Raw genomic sequence first — 19,039 nt, forward strand, 5'->3', positions numbered from 1 at the left:
GTCGTCGTCGCATGGCCATCTCGCTGGTCCAGCGCTGGGCCATTGTGCAGAGGAGTCATCACCATCGCATGGCCATCTCGCTGGTCCAGCGCTGGGCCATCGTGTAGAGGAGCCATAACCATCGCATGGCCATCTCGCTGGTCCAGCGCTGGACCATCGTGTAGAGGAGTTAATAATGTTACGATTAACAGTAAACGATTGATTTCAGACTGGCCAGATAGAATGGGCGGATCTTCGAGACATGGTGACGAAGCCCATCTACATGGGACTACAAGAAGAGGTGATATGCTCGCCGCATCACATCAGAGCACCTAGTGAACACGAACCTCCTATAGGCAAAACAGGTTAGTATGTATAATGGACATTCGCAACACCAGACTGGTTGTAAGTGCGTAGCCGGTTGAGATGGGACCTACACACGGATTCTGTTTTATTGAAGAGTTCACAAAGAGCTCAAGGTGAAAGATATAGGCGGTCTTTTTAGGATTACGTAGCAAAAAGGTACAAAAGGAACTCTTATGGTGCGACTCTGTCTGTCCGTCTGTCTGTCACATCGCTAAATATCTCGAGAACTAATAAAGTTATCGATTTGATTTTACCTACATGAAAATACTACGATTCGCGCCGCTTATTGTGGCAAACAGAAATACAGACAGTCTGATGGAAATTAATGGCGTGTCTTGGGTGAGACTTGAACTCACTGCCTCTGGGTTTATTCTAAGCTTAATAGCATCGCTCGCAGATATTTCTGCTTGTTTAAAACAATTATTTTCTACAGATACTACAACAGCAGGTGATACCAAGCCCCAAACCAGAATACCCGTGTCCAGGTTCAAACCGGCAGCCGAACGCGTGCTGAAGGAGAAAAGAGATGACAATTCACAGAAGAGTAAAAGAGAAGTGAATACGGTTGTTCAAGATTATCTGTCGTTAAACTTAGTAATCATACATTGCCAATTTGCCAAACAGTCGCCATCGCTAACCTCCAACGTTGTATAACAATGGCAAAGTATTAATATTCATGAGAATTCACCATATGTAATTTAAGTGAAATTTATATTGCGAGATAAATAAATATATCTTATCATATCCACAGAAAAAAATGGTAACATAAGTAAATACCTGTAATTATTTCAGGCGCCAGAAAAACCACGTCGTACCTCCATACCCAATAGAATTCCTGTTGCAAAGAAAAATCCTCCAACAGAAGAAGGTTATGTTAAAACAGAACCTGTAACAGAAGCCAAAGATGAAACACCAGTCAAAACTAATCTGAAGAGAATTACTAGAAAGGATAGAATACCAGTTTTGAGTAAAGATCATAAAATAACGAAGAAAGATGACGGAGTTAAGAAAGATGACGGAGTTAAGAAAGATGAATCAGTTAAAACAGAGCAAATTGAAAAGTTAGATGATGAATTTGATAAACTTTATGATGAAATTGTTGACAATGATGCAAGCTTACCTGAAGAGATCCTAGAAGTTAAAGTTAAAGACCCTGAGAAACTTGAAATTAAGTTTGAAGAAATAGTTCATCAATATGACGATGCACCGATAGAGCAGGTTAAATTAGAACCAACTGACAAGGCGAGATATTCTAAAATACCACTACTTAGACGCAGGAGTTCGCATGATGTAAAGTTACCCGGACGACTCGAAAGAAGATTGTCACTCAAAACAGGTACAACAAATAAATCAACTCCAGTAGGCGATCAAGAAGCAAATAGGAGTATAGTGAGGAAAAAAGACATTGATAAACCAAATAACGTTACGGAAAATAATAAAGTACAAGTATCCGATAATACTAACAGTGAAAATGCAGTTGAGGAAAACAATAATGATGAAAATAATGCAGATCGTTACATCGGAACGGAATCCCCACCTCTAATACCAGATTATAATACAATTCCAACTCCAGATTCTGAACTAGTAAAAGTTGGAATATTCGGAATATCTACCCGAAACATTCCCTTAGAAGAAACAAAACAAAATGTAACAACGCCTGAGCTTGAAACGGTCAAATTAGCTGTTATAGATATACCTGCTGAAGAACCACAGATACACAATAGTCAAGATATTAAGTTAATAGAAACAAAACCTACCCACCCACCTGAAATACAAGATAATATGTATATACCAAGAACAGATAATAAGCACGAAATAGAAGATAATGTTTATTTATCTGAAGAAAATAATACTGATGTTCCGAATAATTCAACGGAAGAAACTTATTTGAATGATGAAAAAGACTCTATTAAAGTAGCAATCACAAATGATAATAAGCACGAAATAGAAGATAATGTTTATTTATCTGAAGAAAATTATACTGATGTTCCGAATAATTCAACGGAAGAAACTTATTTGAAAGATGAAAAAGACTCTATTAAAGCAGCAATCACAAATGATGACCCAGTTCCGAATAATTCAACGGAAGAAACTTATTTGAAAGATGAAAAAGACTCTATTAAAGTAGCAATCACAAATGATAATAAGCACGAAATAGAAGATAATGTTTATTTATCTGAAGAAAATAATACTGATGTTCCGAATAATTCAACGGAAGAAACTTATTTGAAAGATGAAAAAGACTCTTTTAAAGTAGCAATCACAAATGATGACCCAGTTGATCACAATAAAATCAATCGTATCGTATATACTGATAATGATTTAAAATCTTATAATTTATTGAAAAATACGAGTAATATTGAAGAAGGAACCAAATCTAGATATATAGACAAGCCACCAAAAGAAGAAACAAAACCAAATAATGTTGCAAAATTAGAAGAAGATATACCTAAGGGAAATATTAGTAGGATTGTGAAAAGGCTTACTTTGCAAGAAAGTTCCACTGAGAACACTGATAAAAATATTGATAAAGAAGTAATAGATGCAAAGAAAGAAATAAACGATATTCCTAAAAAGAAGTCAGTGCTTTCTAAAATTGCAATGTTTGAGGTAAGATATGAGGAACATTATAGATTAAATTGGAATTTACTAAAAGCATAGATTTTAACAATTAATTAATGTTACTTTATTTTCAGCGTGGTGACCCAAAACCTCCAAAACCCGAAACATTAACACACAAATATTCAAAACCAGTGCGAACTATTAGCGAAGAAATAAAACACTCACCAAAAATAGTTCAAGAAGTCCTTAAACCCAGAGGCGTACAGACAGACAAACATACTATCGTTACTGTTGATATCGTGAGACCTGCTGAGGTTATAACTAATAATGAAGAAGAAATACCTGTTGTAGAGAATTTGAAAGAAAATATAGTCACTTATGATAACTTTGACGATGCTCGACTCAATAAAACCGAAAATATATTTCATGATGTTCTACCGTCTAAAGGTGTACATACAAACAAACATACAGTTGTTACTATTGATGTTATAAAGCCTGTCGAAGTTGTTGAGAATAACGAGGAGCAAGTAACGGTTGTAGAAAATTTGAAAGAAAATACAGTCGCTTATGACAACTTTGATCATGACAGACTGAGCAATATAGAACCAACTGAAGTTGAACCAAAGAGCATTATTATTGTGGATAATGATACTGTATTAACATATATTAGTAGAAACCATGATAACTATAATAAATCAGAAGGAAGATGCGATAATGCAGAAGGTGAACTTAAAATAGAACAAGACAATAAACCAAAAGGCGAGTTTCTTAAAGATGACGACAATAACGAACCAGCACCAATTAATAAAATGAGACTTAATAATGATTACAGTAAAGAAAAATGGAAAAGCACAGACGCTCTTACAGATTTCCTTCCAGTGAAAGAAAAAATAAATAGACTCAAATCTTATGAAGACACAAATATGAAAAGGGCCAAATCTACAGCAGAGTTGGACTTAGGAGATACCGTGAAAGGGAAAGTAAAAAAGATGATTGTTAGAATGAATTCGTCCGAATTGCTAGATGATGTGAGACCGAAAGAGGTAGAAGTAATAAGTGCGAAAGAGAGGCCTAGAAAGAGATCGGTCTCGGAGAAAATTGCCTTGTTCGAGGTGAGTACCTAATCTATGTATATCGATATACAAAAAGACAACTAATCATCTGGAGAAGCATTCCACAATAACGTCTACTTTGTCATGGACATGTCATGACATGACGCCTATTATGACAGCTACCTTAATTACGTGCAGGAATCTGTATTATTATTATTAGGTATATACCGTTAAATTTAAAGCAAACTTTATCACGTCGAACAGACCCTATCGGCTTTTTGATCCACAATTATTTGAAATCGCCGCAATTGCCATTTGTTGCAAGTTGCAACGTTTATAGAGGCCTGAAACCGTGGTGTCAATCAAAGAGAATATAATCACTATGGTGTCAATAAAACCATCGTGGAAACGAGACCTTATTGAATGAGGTCCAAATGAGGTGTACGGTGATTCTTACTATTTTTACCTTATCAGGACCCGGAAAAATACCTCACAAATCTCATAATATATCCTTTTGTTCCTTAAGTACATTAGTCATTTACTTCGAAACAGAAAAGTTTACTTTTAATCAGTTAATCTTCAAGTCTCCTCAAACTTAGCTGTCAGTTCTGACTTTTTAAGGCTATCCCCAATCAAAACAGTGATCATTATGCTAAATAAATATTCCTTGATATAAACGTATTGTGGCGGTTATAATTAAAAAAATGAAGATGTACTTGTTATTATGTGTCTTTGTATGCGTAAGTATATTTTTAATAAGCTAAACTATAGCTGGCCAACCAAATCTTGTCAGTAAAAAAAGGCGCGAAATTCAAATTTTCTATGACACGATATCCCTTCGCGCTTACATTTTTCAAATTTGCCGCCTTTTTCTACTGACAAGATCTGCTTGACCAGCTATATTAATATTTACCTACAAGATGTTTTGATATAATTGATTTCATTCCGTTATTTTTAAACCTACAAAATATTAGTGTCCGACCGAAGGTTCGGTTTCGGTTTCGGTTTCGGCCAGTTTCGGCCAAAAAATCATGTTTCGGCTGTAGTTTCGGTTTCGGCCAAAAAACGGCCGAACCTTTCGGCCGGGCCGAAACTTACGAAATGGTACTTCGGACAAAGACCAAAAGTTGGGGAATAAGTAGGACAACAATATTAATACCTACATATACTGATTCATGTATATTAGGTACAGACATTAATTGGTTTATTATAAAACACAATTCCACTAATGAGGGCGCCACTGGACGGTTGACGCAGTCTTAAGAGGCTGTCAATACCTATAAGTGAATGAGATAGCACTGTCGCATGTTACTGGGCCCTGGGCAAGATAATAATAAGAAAACTAGCCTCACTTTTTACCTCAATTTACCATTGGTTTGAGTTCCACATGTCCTCTACTTCAGCTTAGCCTTTGACCTCACTGCGCCATGCTCGGCCTGCGGTCTCGCTTTTGAATACAATGGACATTGGTTGGAGTCTGTGCTCAACTACTTATCCTGAAGCCTTAAGCACGGCTTTGACTTCGCATGAAAGTTCGCCTCAATGGGGCACTTCGGACTTTTCGGCCCAGGTGAAGATCGGTACCCGGCCTTGCGATATTGTTAACAAAAAATTTCGCGCTCGCTGCGCTCGCGTTTTTGGTTGACCCTGTGTCTACATGTTAGCTTGACTGGTGAATGAATAGAGTTAGACCAAGAAAATTCTGCAATGATTTTGATAGCATACGCAGTGCAACTTGTGCAAAGGTTATTTATACGTCATAATTTCATAGAAGTTTTAACGTTTAAAATAACACTTACACTGCGTGTGTTATCAACTTATCAAAATCGTTGCAGAATTATCTTGGTCTAACTCTAGTAATTTTCATAAAAAACTGCTTAAGTAACATCAATTTCAAGGACATTGGGTGTTGACAGCCCCATATATGTGTGTAAAAGCGGTTTTATGAAATTTTTTCAACGATTTTAACAAGTCTACAAAAGTTTCGGTTTCGGTTTCGGTTTCGGCCGAAACTAGAGCCAAAGCCGAACATTCGGTTTCGGTTTCGGTTTCGGCAAAAAAACATGTTTCGGTCGGACACTACAAAATATCGAATTGAAGTACGTAGGTACTATCCATAGGCAATAATGTTATTCCCCTGTTTTTAAAATTTGAATTAAATTTAACCGGCCGATTTCATAACTATTGTTAACATTATTATTACGGTCAAAGATATACGTAACTCCATATAAGATAAGTAGTCTAAGAAAAAAGCGTGCCTCGGAAAATGAAGAAAAAATTATGCTCGAATAGATAGCGCCATACCTTGGCCTATACTCGTGTGATAGCGACACCGTTTGATATATAACAATTTTAAATTTTTAATACATATCAGTGAAAGAACTGGGTCAAAGCCATATGGCGTTCTAAAAATAATAAGAATTAGATTTTTCATATTATTTACTATCATTTTCCAGAGAAAACTTACACCAGTGACAATGGACTACGTGAAATTGCAAAACACCGGCCGCACTCTGAACCCCCACTCCAAACCTGTCAGCACTGTCAACGCCGTACATGTCAACAGCAAACCTGTCAACGCTGTCAACGCCGTATCTGTCAACGTTGTGACTAATGGCACACAGATAGAGGCAGATATAGGTAAAGGAAATTAAAAAAATCGCGCTAGACGCGGTTGAAATGTGTTCAAAACGCGAAAGTTTTCAAATGTGAGATTATCCCGCTGTTTTTCCGCATATTCCGAAATTAATGCAATGTTAATGTTAAGCACTTTGTGTAATGCATTGACATAGATATCTTGGGACTGGCTTTACGGGCAATAATAATGAGGCATGACAGGGGCCAGTACAGCGGTGTGAAATCGCTACAACGCGATTGGATGATGAGTTCGCACACGCGCGCGATTGGTTGACGAGTTCGCATTACGCGCGCTATTGGTCGCAACTAGTCGCGTTAGACTGCACGATTGGCTGGAATTCGTGGGTAGCACCGCTGAACTAGTACGATGTTTAGTGCCCCATTAGCCCGTCCTTAGATATTATACGTCAATGTATGTATGTCTACATGTCTGTCTGTAACACCGTAGCTCTCAAACGGGTTAACTTATTTAGACGCGTTTTTTTTATTTGAAGGCATGTTTTCTTTTCTTTTATCAAAATCGGTTTATACATTTCATAGCATTGGTTTTTTGTTATTAATTTATGATTTTACTTATAAACAGATTATGCAGCTAAACTAAAAGAGCTGAATAATGCTAAGATCAAGTATGGAAGCGTCAGCAACATGAGTTACATACCGCTGAGAGACGGGAGGAAAATGCCGATTATCGCCCTTGGGACTGCCTTGGTAAGATAATTTCACCATTTACACAAAATAAATAATAGTACTAAGTACAGAAGACTCACTCTCTAACAAAACGCGTCTGTTACGATCAGCACAGATATGGCCGCTAGGTTTATGGCTTTCCCCAAAATTGGGGCCGAACGGATGTACTTTTAGCTACCTGTAGCAAAGCGACGAAATCGCGGAGTGAGACACGCCTGACATTTATTTGAATCGTATAGGGACCGCGCCTTGGTGTACCTGCCATCTAGTGGCCTGAATCGTAAACTTAACGCTTAAAGCGCTTGTTACAGTCAGCAGCAGAAGTTGCTAAGCGGGCGAGGTGTTCAAAATTACCTTGACACACTCTTATTCTCTTAACAATAAAGTCGCGTCAAGATCATTTTGAACACCTGGCCCGCTTAGCAATTTTTGCTGTTGACTGTACATCTACTCTACACGTACCCCGGGAACGGAAGCTACCTTCTAAAGTCTATTTTTTTATTCGGTAGACTAAAATGAGATTTCATAGTATGGAATGACACATGATGTTCATACTATGAAATGTCATTTTAGCCTACAAAATAAAAACATAGACTTAAAATCTAGAATCTAGACAGCATACGAACAGCAATTACAGGCCATGTAGCCAACGTGCCAATCGTTAACGCTCCGTAGCGTATCGTAGACATCTCTCTTTAGCACTCTTCCCCACTAGTGCGACAGTGACAGTTGAGTTTCGTTCGCTACGGAGCGTTAACGATTTCACGTTGGCTACGCACCCAGTTGCACTTAAAAATATAATAAATCTACTTCACTATCACTACATAGTATAAAACAAAGTCGCTTCCCTGTCTGTCTGTCTGTCTGTATGCTTAGATCTTTTAAACTACGCAACGGATTTTGATGCGGTTTTTTTTAATAGATAGAGTGATTCAAGAGGAAGGTTTATGTATAATTTGTTAACCCGTGCGAAGCCGGGGCGGGTCGCTAGTTAATTAATATAATCGATATTTCTAAATTTATTTGTTTAAAAAATACGAGGGGCGTTCAAAATATTCTCGGTATTGATATCTTACGACCTCTTCTAAAATTTTTTTCGTTACTGGCCGCTAAGGTTTATTCATTGACATTAAAAAAAAGTATAATTCGAACCGAGATAGTCTTTTGTTTTTCTGCAATTGCTGAACAAACATGAACATCATGTGCGAATTGACAATGTTAACTAAATTAGAACATCGATGCGTGATAAAATTCTTGACAAAACAGGGTAAAAATCAAAAAACCATAAAAGAGGAAATGGATTGTGTTTACCGTGAGTCTGCTCCTTCTTTATCTACCATTCAAAAGTGGTCAAGCGAGTTTAAACGTGGAAGGGAGAGTGTTGAAGACGACCCTAGACCTGGCCGGCCTGTAGTAGCTACTTCACAAGAAAATATTGATAAAGTGGAAAAACTTATATTGGAAGATGGTCGAGTGAAGGTAAAATCTATAGCACAAGTAACCAATCTCTCTATTGGTACCGTACATGATATTATCCATGACCATCTTAATATGTCAAAAGTAAGTGCAAGATGGGTTCCGCGAATGCTGACTCGGCTTCAAAAAGACATGCGTGTAGCTTGTTGTTCCGATTTTATTGACCTGTGCGGTGAAAATCCTGATGAGGTGCTGCAAAGAATAGTTCCTGGAGATGAAACCTGGGTTCATCATTATGACCCAGAGAGTAAACAAGAGTCCATGCAGTGGCACATTAAGGGTTCAGCTCATCCCAAGAAGTTCAAGGTCATCCCTTCAGCTGGCAAGGTCATGGCCACGATATTTTGGGATTTTGAAGGAGTATTACTGATCGATTATAAAGAAAAAGGTGTAAATATCACAGGACAGTACTACGCTAACATTCTACGTCAATTAAAGGATGCAATCAAAGAAAAGAGGCGAGGAAAGTAGTGTTGAGTCGCTCACTCGTGAGGCACCTCATTTGTACCACTCATTTTGTTAATTTGTCGCAGTACTTCGTACCGCAAAAATGTCTTACTTCACTCCTCTAATCATTTTACTTGATTCTAAAATTATCTTTCTCCTAAAACTTCTATTACCTCCAGAATTGCACTCCAATTAAATGTTACTATTTATTTATTTATAAAGGAAGTGATGAATACATAAATATGTATATACATTAAATATTCTTGTCGCCGTTGGAATTAATGGAATAGTCGTCGCTGAAAATATGCTAGTACCTCACCTCATTTGAAGTAAGACATTGTAACACCTCATTTTAGAAAATGAGGTACTCATACAAACTCATTTTAAATTGATGTCCTACCTATCACTAGAGGAAAGTTAACCAAAGGTGTTATGCTTCTGCATGACAACGCCCCCGTCCATACTGCTCATATTGCCAAGGCAGCTATTGTTGAATGTGGGTTTGAAACTGTTACTCACCCACCGTATAGTCCGGACTTAGCCCCCAGCGACTTCTTTTTGTTCCCCAATCTTAAAAAGGATCTGCGTGGAAATAAATTTTCCGATGATGAAGCATTGAAGGCGGCAGTGGAGGAGCATTTTTACACCAAAGATAAAAAATATTTTTATGCAGGATTAAAAAAAATAATTGATCGATCTTTTAAGTGTATGAACATAGGGGGGGAGTATATTGAAAAATAAAAATATCAAACTTTTCGTACTTGTTTGTTTTCATTCTCATACCGAGAATATTTTGAACACCCCTCGTATAATGCATTCGATATTTATGGCATTTCAAATCAAAGTATTTTATAAACAGAGTGCCCAAAATATATTTCTATGGTAACAAAGGTGTGTTACATATTTGGCCACTTTGGCCGTCACTGTCTATTTGTTGCTGACTGTACGGCGAAATGTCCGTCCTGTCCTGTGCACATCCACCCCGTATTAAGGCTCATTTAGACGGTGCAAGACCTCGCATGCGAGTTTCATTACATTGCGTCATTTGATCGGTCGGCTGAATTGATGTAACCTCAATGGTCCGCAATGTAACTAAAATCGTATACGAGTTCGCGCGCCGTCTTAATGAGCTGCGACACTGCGAAATGGTATATGTTACAGCTGGACCCCAAGCTAGCCACACACATAGTGGCAGCGGCCATAGACCTCGGCTACCGGGCCATAGACACGGCGTTTATCTATGGCAATGAGAAGGAGGTGGGCGATGGCATACGGGCGAAGATACTAGATGGCACTGTTAGACGGTAAGTTCAATATGGTCCCATTGGCCAGGTTTTTATAGACAGTTCTGGGCCATTCTATTTAAAGTAGTTCCCTACACTTTTTTTTAATTTGTGAATTTCTATGTTATTTCTACTCGGAATCACGAGCTCTTTCTATCCTAATAGGAGAAAAAAGTGTCCCAAGGTTTTTTCCCGTTCCGTTACCATTTTTCATAGACTTTATGGCGGTCACGGAATGGAAAGATAGAAAAAAGTATGATAATTTTGGGACACTTTGTTTCTCGTATTAGGATCAAAAGAGCTCATGATTTTGAGTAGAAAGAGTAGAAATAACATAAAAAATCCCAATATTGAAAAAAAAGTGTAGGGGACAACTTTAAATACAATGGCCCATCTACAAACCCTGCTACATATGATACATATCCATAGACACGGTGTTTATCTATAACAATGAGAAGGAGGTGGGGGAGGAGATACGGGCGAAGATACTAGATGGCACTGTGCGGCGGTAAGTTCAATATGGTTCCATTGGCCAGGTTTTTATTCGCTAGGTGCACGACTGGTGCTGCCTTCATTTTGGCAGACTTTCTACGTTAAATCTTATGGAGTAAAATTAGTTCAAGCGGCTGCCGCTAGTACTAATGGCGGCCATTCCATAAGATTACCTGTGTTTGTGACGATCAGCGCCACTTCCCCCTCCACCGACTTCGCACCTTGCCAATAGACAGATCTACAAACTCGGCTACAGAGCCATAGGCACGGTGTTTATCTATGGCAAAGAGAAAGGTGGGGGAAGGGGTCCGGGCCAGGCGTGGCTCACTCCATAGAGTATATTGAATGCTTACTCCGCGCTTTCGTCGCGTCGCTACAAGTACATGCGGCCCACAAGTACATGAGTGTGGAGGGCTATATCTATATAGCTTGCCCTTTTCTCTAGTTTTGTTCTACGAGCCAAATGGCTTTAAGCGCTGGCATCCAGGTCATAATATTCTAAATTGAGAGGTCATTCTAGGCATTGAGAGGGCAAAGCTATTCTGGCTATCTGTAAAATACTTCGACCAGCCAACCCCATTGTTGAATGATTGTTTCAGTGAGGACCTATTCATCATGAACAAGATGTGGAGCACCTTCCACCGCCCGGACCTGGTGGAGCGCGCCTGCCGCGCCTCCCTGGCGGCCACAGGCTTGGAATACTTCGACCTGTATATGATCCACAATCCCATGTCGTTCAAGGTTAGATACTAAAGGCTCACCCACCGAGGGTTCCGTACTTTTTAGTATTTGTTGTGATAGCAGCAAAAGAAAACTCGGAAAAATCTTGTTCACGGGTAAGATCCATGATGCATGTAACATGATGCACACACACACACACACACACACACACACACACACTTACTGGCTCCTTTATTCCTTTATTTATTACTGCATGTCTGTACAACCCAGATATTTACCTAGTTCTATAAACAATTGTTATATATGATCTTAATTGTATACATATGTCATGCTATTACACTTACTTAAACTAGTACTTGAAATTTTCGTGTAACAATCTGTTAATTAAGGAAGAGCGGTGTTGCCCAACACAGGCAAATTTTGCATAAAGATAAAGATAAGATAAAAGATAGTTTATTCAAGTAGGCATAATTACAATGCGCTTATGAACGTCAAATAAAGCTAGGTAGACCGGCTCCAACCCTACACCTCTGCCCCGAGAAGATTTAAATCCCCCCTCAATTGGAGGAGGGTATCCCAATATGGGACCGGCAACAAACTCGGCGGGACACATCTTTTCAAAAATAATTACATCTTATAATTAACATGCATTACGAGAAAATAAGGGAAAAAATACAATTTAAATTACTATAGAATTCATGCAATTATACACATAAGGTGTAATAGAAATTTGATTTAGAAAATATACATATGTACATGGAATCATACAAAATCGTAGCTCTTTCAGAAAACATATCAAATTCTTACAAAAGGAAAAGAAAATAAAGTTATTAAAAGAAATGGGAAAACATATTATATAAATCTGATTGATTATTATTAATTACCAACATATAATATTTGATGTGCTTTCCTGCTTACCTGAGCTGTGTCACCTATAACTCTATACATAATACAATGTTTTTAATTGCTACTACTTTTTATTAGTTAGTTTCTGGTTTGGACCATGCATGTTTGTCTGTCAAGTAGTCCTCGACTCTGTAATAAGCTTTTAACATCAATGACTTTTTTAAGTAATTCTTAAGAGCTGGAAAGGGTAATCTTAAAGCATCCTCAGGTAACTTGTTATAAAAATGAATGCATTGCCCAACGAATGACTTTTGTACTTTACGGACACGAAACTTTCTGATAGCAAGCTTATTTCTATTTCTAGTGTTAAAGTTATGGACATCAGAATTCTTAGTGAAGGAGTCTAGATTCTTAATAACATAAATAATACTATCATATATGTATTGGGAAGCTACAGTTAAAATATTAATTTCTTTGAAAAGTTCTCTTAATGATTCACGCGCTCTTAAGTTATATATAGAACGAATGGCTCTCTTTTGTAAGACAAATATAGTCTGTATGTCAGCTGCTTTGCCCCAAACCAGAATACCATATGACATTACACTATGAAAATAACTATAATAAACAAGGCGAGCTGTTTCAACATTAGTCAGTTGTCTAATTCTCCTCACGGCGTAAGCGGCCGAACTTAATTTGTTAGCTAGTGTTCCGCATACCGGGCAGCACTATCCCCTACTTTATAAACACTTGTATATTTTACGAAAATATTTTTTTTTTTTAACTGTGTCGAAATATCGGGAGCTCGAAAACAATACAAAAGATAATCACGGTTCATATCCCGGTCTATATAAGTCTAGTGAAGCTAACCGTGAATCTTTCAAAACTGTTATCCTCATGATTAACCTGTAAATCCATAGGAAGGCGGCGACCCCCTCCCAAAGATCGCCAACGTGCTGCAATTCTCTGACTACGATTACCTGGACGCCTGGTTTGCCATGGAGAGCCTGGTGTCCAAGGGTCTGGTGCGCAGCATCGGCGTGAGCAACTTCAACTCTGCGCAGCTCGACAGGGTGCTGGATAAAGGCAGGATCAAGCCTGTGGTCAACCAGGTAATTATCTGCACCAAGAGTATTCACCAGGAACCCGTATAAGGACTACGATTACCTGGACGCCTGGTTCGCCATGGAGAGCCTGGTGTCCAAGGGTCTGGTGCGCAGCATCGGCGTGAGCAACTTCAACTCTGCGCAGCTCGACAGGGTGCTGGATAAAGGCAGGATCAAGCCTGTGGTCAACCAGGTAATCTTCACCAAGAGTATTCACCAGTAGCCACCTGACGGTCATATCTGTAGACTCTGTCGTAATAGCTAGACGCGTTTTGTTAGAGAGTGAACCTTCTGTATACCTAGTACCTACTATTATGTATTCTGTGCCCCGGTATACCAGCTCACCTGTCCAACTGAGCGACCAAATCCGCGGTGAATATTTTCCTTAACCTATTTCATTTATGATGATATTGATATCTATAGTTGGTCATACCAAATTTGTCACTAAATAAGAACAAAAAAACTATATCTATACTAGCATTATTGTATTTAGGTATATTATCTTTCTCTCCTCCACGGGACAGGCATTGCCTAGTGTGGAGGTCAGTAAAAACTGTATCCATGTGAATATTTTTCGGAAATAAACGATTTTTATTTATTTATTTATTTATTTTATATTCGTACTTTTCTTTTGGGTGCTAGTACTAGTGTAACACGAAGATAGTATGATTCTATCTGTCTGTGTTTGAAATGAGACAGTCCTTTGACAAACTATTAAACTATATTCCAGGTGGAATGTCACCCGTACCTCAGCCAGCAGCGCCTCTCCGACTTCTGCGAGACGCGCAACGTGCGTCTGAGCTGCTTTGGCGTGCTGGGCTCCAAGGGGACCCCGGCGGACTTAAAAGCCTCACAGGCAGCTGCTATTGATGACCCGTTAGTCCAGGTCATGGCTGCTGGACTGGGGATCAGTCCAGCACAGCTGCTCATTAGGTAAGAGTGTCATAGAGAGAAGGAATCATCAGCTGACTGGAAGTTTTGGGGTTTAAAGAAACCCCGGCTGACTTGGAGCCCTCACAGGCGGCTGTTATTGATGATCCGTTAGTCCAGGTCATGGCTGCAGGACTGGGGATCAGTCCAGCACAGCTGCTCATTAGGTAAGAGTGTCATAGAGAGATGAAATCATCAGCTGACTGGAAGTTTTGGGGTTTAAAGAAACCCCGGCTGACTTGGAGCCCTCACAGGCGGCTGTTATTGATGATCCGTTAGTCCAGGTCATGGCTGCTGGACTGGGGATCAGTCCAGCATAGCTGCTCATTAGGTAAGAGTGTCATAGAGAGATGAAATCATCAGCTGACTGAAAGTTTTGGGGTTTAAAGGAACCCCGGCTGACTTGGAGCCCTCACAGGCGGCTGCTATTGATGACCCGTTAGTCCAGGTTATGGCTGCTGGACTGGGGATCAGTCCAGCACAGCTGCTCATTAGGTAAGAGTGTCATAGAGAGAAGGAATCATCAGCTGGGTGGAAGTTTTGGGGTTTAAAGAAACCCCGGCTGACTTGGAGCCCTCACAGGCGGCTGTTATTGATGATCCGTTAGTCCAGGTCATGGCTGCTGGACTGGGGATCAGTCCAGCACAGCTGCTCATTAGGTAAGAGTGTCATAGAGAGAAGGAATCATCAGCTGACTGGAAGTTTTGGGGTTTAAAGAAACCCCGGCTGACTTGGAGCCCTCACAGGCAGCTGTTATTGATGATCCGTTAGTCCAGGTCATGGCTGCAGGACTGGGGATCAGTCCAGCACAGCTGCTCATTAGGTAAGAGTGTCATAGAGAGATGAAATCATCAGCTGACTGGAAGTTTTGGGGTTTAAAGAAACCCCGGCTGACTTGGAGCCCTCACAGGCGGCTGTTATTGATGATCCGTTAGTCCAGGTCATGGCTGCTGGACTGGGGATCAGTCCAGCACAGCTGCTCATTAGGTAAGAGTGTCATAGAGAGATGAAATCATCAGCTGACTGGAAGTTTTGGGGTTTAAAGAAACCCCGGCTGACTTGGAGCCCTCACAGGCGGCTGCTATTGATGACCCGTTAGTCCAGGTCATGTCTGCCGGACTGGGGATCAGTCCAGCACAGCTGCTCATTAGGTAAGAGTGTCATAGAGAGAAGGAATCATCAGCTGGGTGGAAGTTTTGGGGTTTAAAGAAACCCCGGCTGACTTGGAGCCCTCACAGGCGGCTGTTATTGATGATCCGTTAGTCCAGGTCATGGCTGCAGGACTGGGGATCAGTCCAGCACAGCTGCTCATTAGGTACCTAATAAGTAATAAGTCAACATATAGGTAGGAATCTTGTAGGATCTAGGGCACTATGATGAAATTGATGAATCGAACACGATTTATAGATCACGTGTTGTAAGTACCATTTGTAAAAAATATTTTAATTTGTTTTTTATTTCAAGTAGAAACTACTACATAAATTATAAACTGAAATAAATGTCATATACTAAGAAAAAGTGACCCAGGCCTTCAGTGCCCCAGGCTGGAATCGAACCAGCGTCCTCTGCTATCGCGCACACACAGGCACCTGCCGCGATAGCAGAGGACGCTGGTTCGATTTCAGTCTGGGGCACTGGAGGTCTAGGTCATTTTTTCTTAGTATATGACATTTATTTCAGTTTTTAATACCATTTGGTTTTTACCCATAGCTTTGTGCGCTTGGATAATGTTTGTCGTTTAGAATAGAAGATAGAAGCACTATTTAGCGCTTTGGGGTTATTTTGTACATATAAATAAAGATAATCGTATTGAGTTCGCATACGCCCCTCCAGACACAATTAACCTAGAGTCTGTGCGGAAAGAGAAGAGTCGTGGAATGTATCGGGCCCCATACCACGACTCTTTTCTATCCGCACAGACTCTATCTTAGGGCTCATTTAGATGGTGCGAAAACTCGCATGCGAGTTTCATTACATTGCGTCATTTGATCGGTCGGCTGAATTGACGTAACCTCAATGCTCCGCAATGTAACTAAAATCGTATACGAGTTCGCGCGCCGTCTAAATGAGCCCTTAGACGCAACGCAAAACAGCAAAAATACATTCAGTTTTTTTTATTACTATTTTAGACATGAGCGTAGGTGCTCTACCTACCTACCTACTTTTAAAAATGCAGAAAGTATGTTACAGAAATGACGTTTTTGATGTCTACTTTGGGAGACCGAATTTTGCTCGGAAAACATATAAAAACTCAAAAATGCGCGTTTTCCCAGAGATAAGACCTAGCTAGATCGATTTATCGCCCCCGAAAACCCCCATACAGCAAATCTCATCGAAATCGTTAGAGCCGTTTTCCCGGGATCCCCGAAATAAATATACATTTAACTTTTACTAGACCTATAAGTGCATTTTCTGGACCAGCCTAAGGTGCCCTGTCGGTGGTTAGAAGGTTATCCATTAATTACTGGGCACCCTGTATACATATATAAATAAATATGCAAGAATTGCTCGTTTAAAGGTATTAGATAGATAGATTAGATAGATAGATTAATAGTAAACACTATACACAAAACAATTAAGTACATACATAACACAAAGAGAAGGCGAACTTATCCCGTTAAGGGATCTCTTCCAGCTAACCTGCTAGCTGTATAACCGTAGTATCGGCCTTATTGCAACGATGTATCTTCCTCCAGATACCAGGTCGACAGCGGGCACGGCGTGGTGGTGAAAGCGTCCTCGGCCGCGCACCTGTGGGACAACCTGCGGGCGCTCCGGGCGGCGCTGGAGCCCGGGCAGCTCGCCGCCATACACGCGCTCAATAAGAATAGGAGGACATTCACTTTTGTGGGGTAAGTGCGTCCACCAGTTGAGATATACTCTGTTTAAAAACACCCTGTATATTATACATCCTGTATATTATAGATCCTGTATATTATACACCCTGTATATTATACAGTCTGTATTCAAATTCTATAATGGAACCAACTCAAATATTGCGAAAAAAACCGGCCAAGTGCGAGTCGGACTCGCGCACGGAGGGTTCCGCACCATCAACAAAAAATAGAGCAAAAAAATCGTGTTTGTTGTATGGGAGCCCCACTTAAATATTTATTTTATTTTATTTTTAGTATTTGTTGTTATAGCGGGAACAGAGATACATCATTTGTGAAAATTTCAACTGTCTAGCTATCGCGGTTCATGAGATACAGCCTGGTGACAGACGTCTTAGTTATAGGGTCCCCTTTTTTACCCTTTGGGTACGGAACCCTAAAAACGAAACGCAGCCTTAGGGCCCTTAGGCCTCATAGACACGAGCACTTTTTCAACGCGCGTTAAAAAAGCGGGTGAATGACACAAATGGATACATGTGTGTATTTATTCACACGACAGCTGTGGCGCTTTTTATCAAGCGTTGTTGGATTTTCGACTTTAAGCCTTAGTCTTTAAATCGAATATAGCGTGCGGGCAGATTCAAGCGCTTTTTTAGCGCTCGTGCGAACGGGGCCTTAGGGAGGCGCCTAGCGACATCTACCGTAAGAGTATTAAACTTCTTAATTCTTGAACGGAGTTCCAAGTCGTTAGAAATTACCTTGAGTGAGTGTAAATTAGATGACTGGGTGCGTAGCCAACATGCCAATCATTAACGCTCCGTATCGTCTCGTAGTCATCTCTCTAGTCTCTATCACTCTTCCCCACTAGTGCGACAGTGACAGTTGCGTTACGTTAGAGCGATAACGATTGCATGATGGCTACGCACCCAGATGTATGTTTGTGTCGTAGTTTGTATAGAAGATGAATTCGTTTTGTCAAATCAAAACTTGTTGTATTATTTTATTTTTAAAATTTTTAACAAGCAAAAACGTCTGCGATGCAATTAAGCCTAGAATAAATTTAAAAGTGGAAAAATTACTGTTTTAGGTGTGACTTGAACTCACGACTTCTTCTTTTTCATTACAGAATGGGCGACACCCACAAGAATTATCCTTTCAAGATTGCTTTTTAATCTGTATGGGACTTTGTATGAAAAAGTACCGTGAATTTGGTATTACACATTTTTTACATGCTTCTTATTTTTCATAATTTGATTATCTTATTATTGTACCATCTCCCACACTGTTAACTGTACATCGGTGGACCTTATGCCTTTTGTAATAAGGTTTATCATGTACAGTTAGGAGAGTTGTTAACCTACCAGAAATACATTTGTATATTATCTTTATTACTACTATCTTATACCTTTAAACGAGCAATTCTTGCATATTTATTTATATAATATTATGCTATTAAATGCAAACCTATTATCGTTTTGGACGCCAATGACCGATATCTTCGCACCGTAGATTCAACGCCAAAGACCGATTAATCGGTCACATATCACAGAGCAACATAGACCTACGTGCATATGCATAAAGTTCAATTTCAGTTTTGACACTTCGGTGACGTGGCGTAGCTTGTGTTTGACACGGCGTCGAAAAGGTTACCAGACTAAATACAT

The 19,039-nt window shown here is 39.7% G+C and overlaps 1 protein-coding gene and 1 long non-coding RNA gene across 2 annotated transcripts; both read left to right on the forward strand.

Moving 5' to 3' along the window:
- Positions 1-774: 774 nt before the first annotated feature.
- LOC134659789 (uncharacterized) lies at positions 775-1,172 on the forward strand. Its single transcript, XR_010097833.1, has 2 exons — positions 775-900; positions 1,138-1,172. It is a non-coding gene; the product is annotated as an uncharacterized LOC134659789 (long non-coding RNA).
- Positions 1,173-1,194: 22 nt separating this feature from the next.
- LOC134659846 (uncharacterized) lies at positions 1,195-18,584 on the forward strand (the record flags this gene model as incomplete). The annotated part of the gene is made up of 10 exons (XM_063515553.1): positions 1,195-2,955; positions 3,042-4,019; positions 6,416-6,599; positions 7,180-7,304; positions 10,368-10,510; positions 11,581-11,722; positions 13,426-13,617; positions 14,342-14,544; positions 17,238-17,393; positions 18,502-18,584. Coding segments are annotated over 10 exons (3,930 nt in total), but the record flags the coding sequence as incomplete, so codon positions are not given.
- Positions 18,585-19,039: the final 455 nt, after the last annotated feature.

Source organism: Cydia amplana, chromosome 25 (genome assembly GCF_948474715.1).
Source record: "Cydia amplana chromosome 25, ilCydAmpl1.1, whole genome shotgun sequence".
Lineage (NCBI taxonomy): Eukaryota > Metazoa > Arthropoda > Insecta > Lepidoptera > Tortricidae > Cydia > Cydia amplana.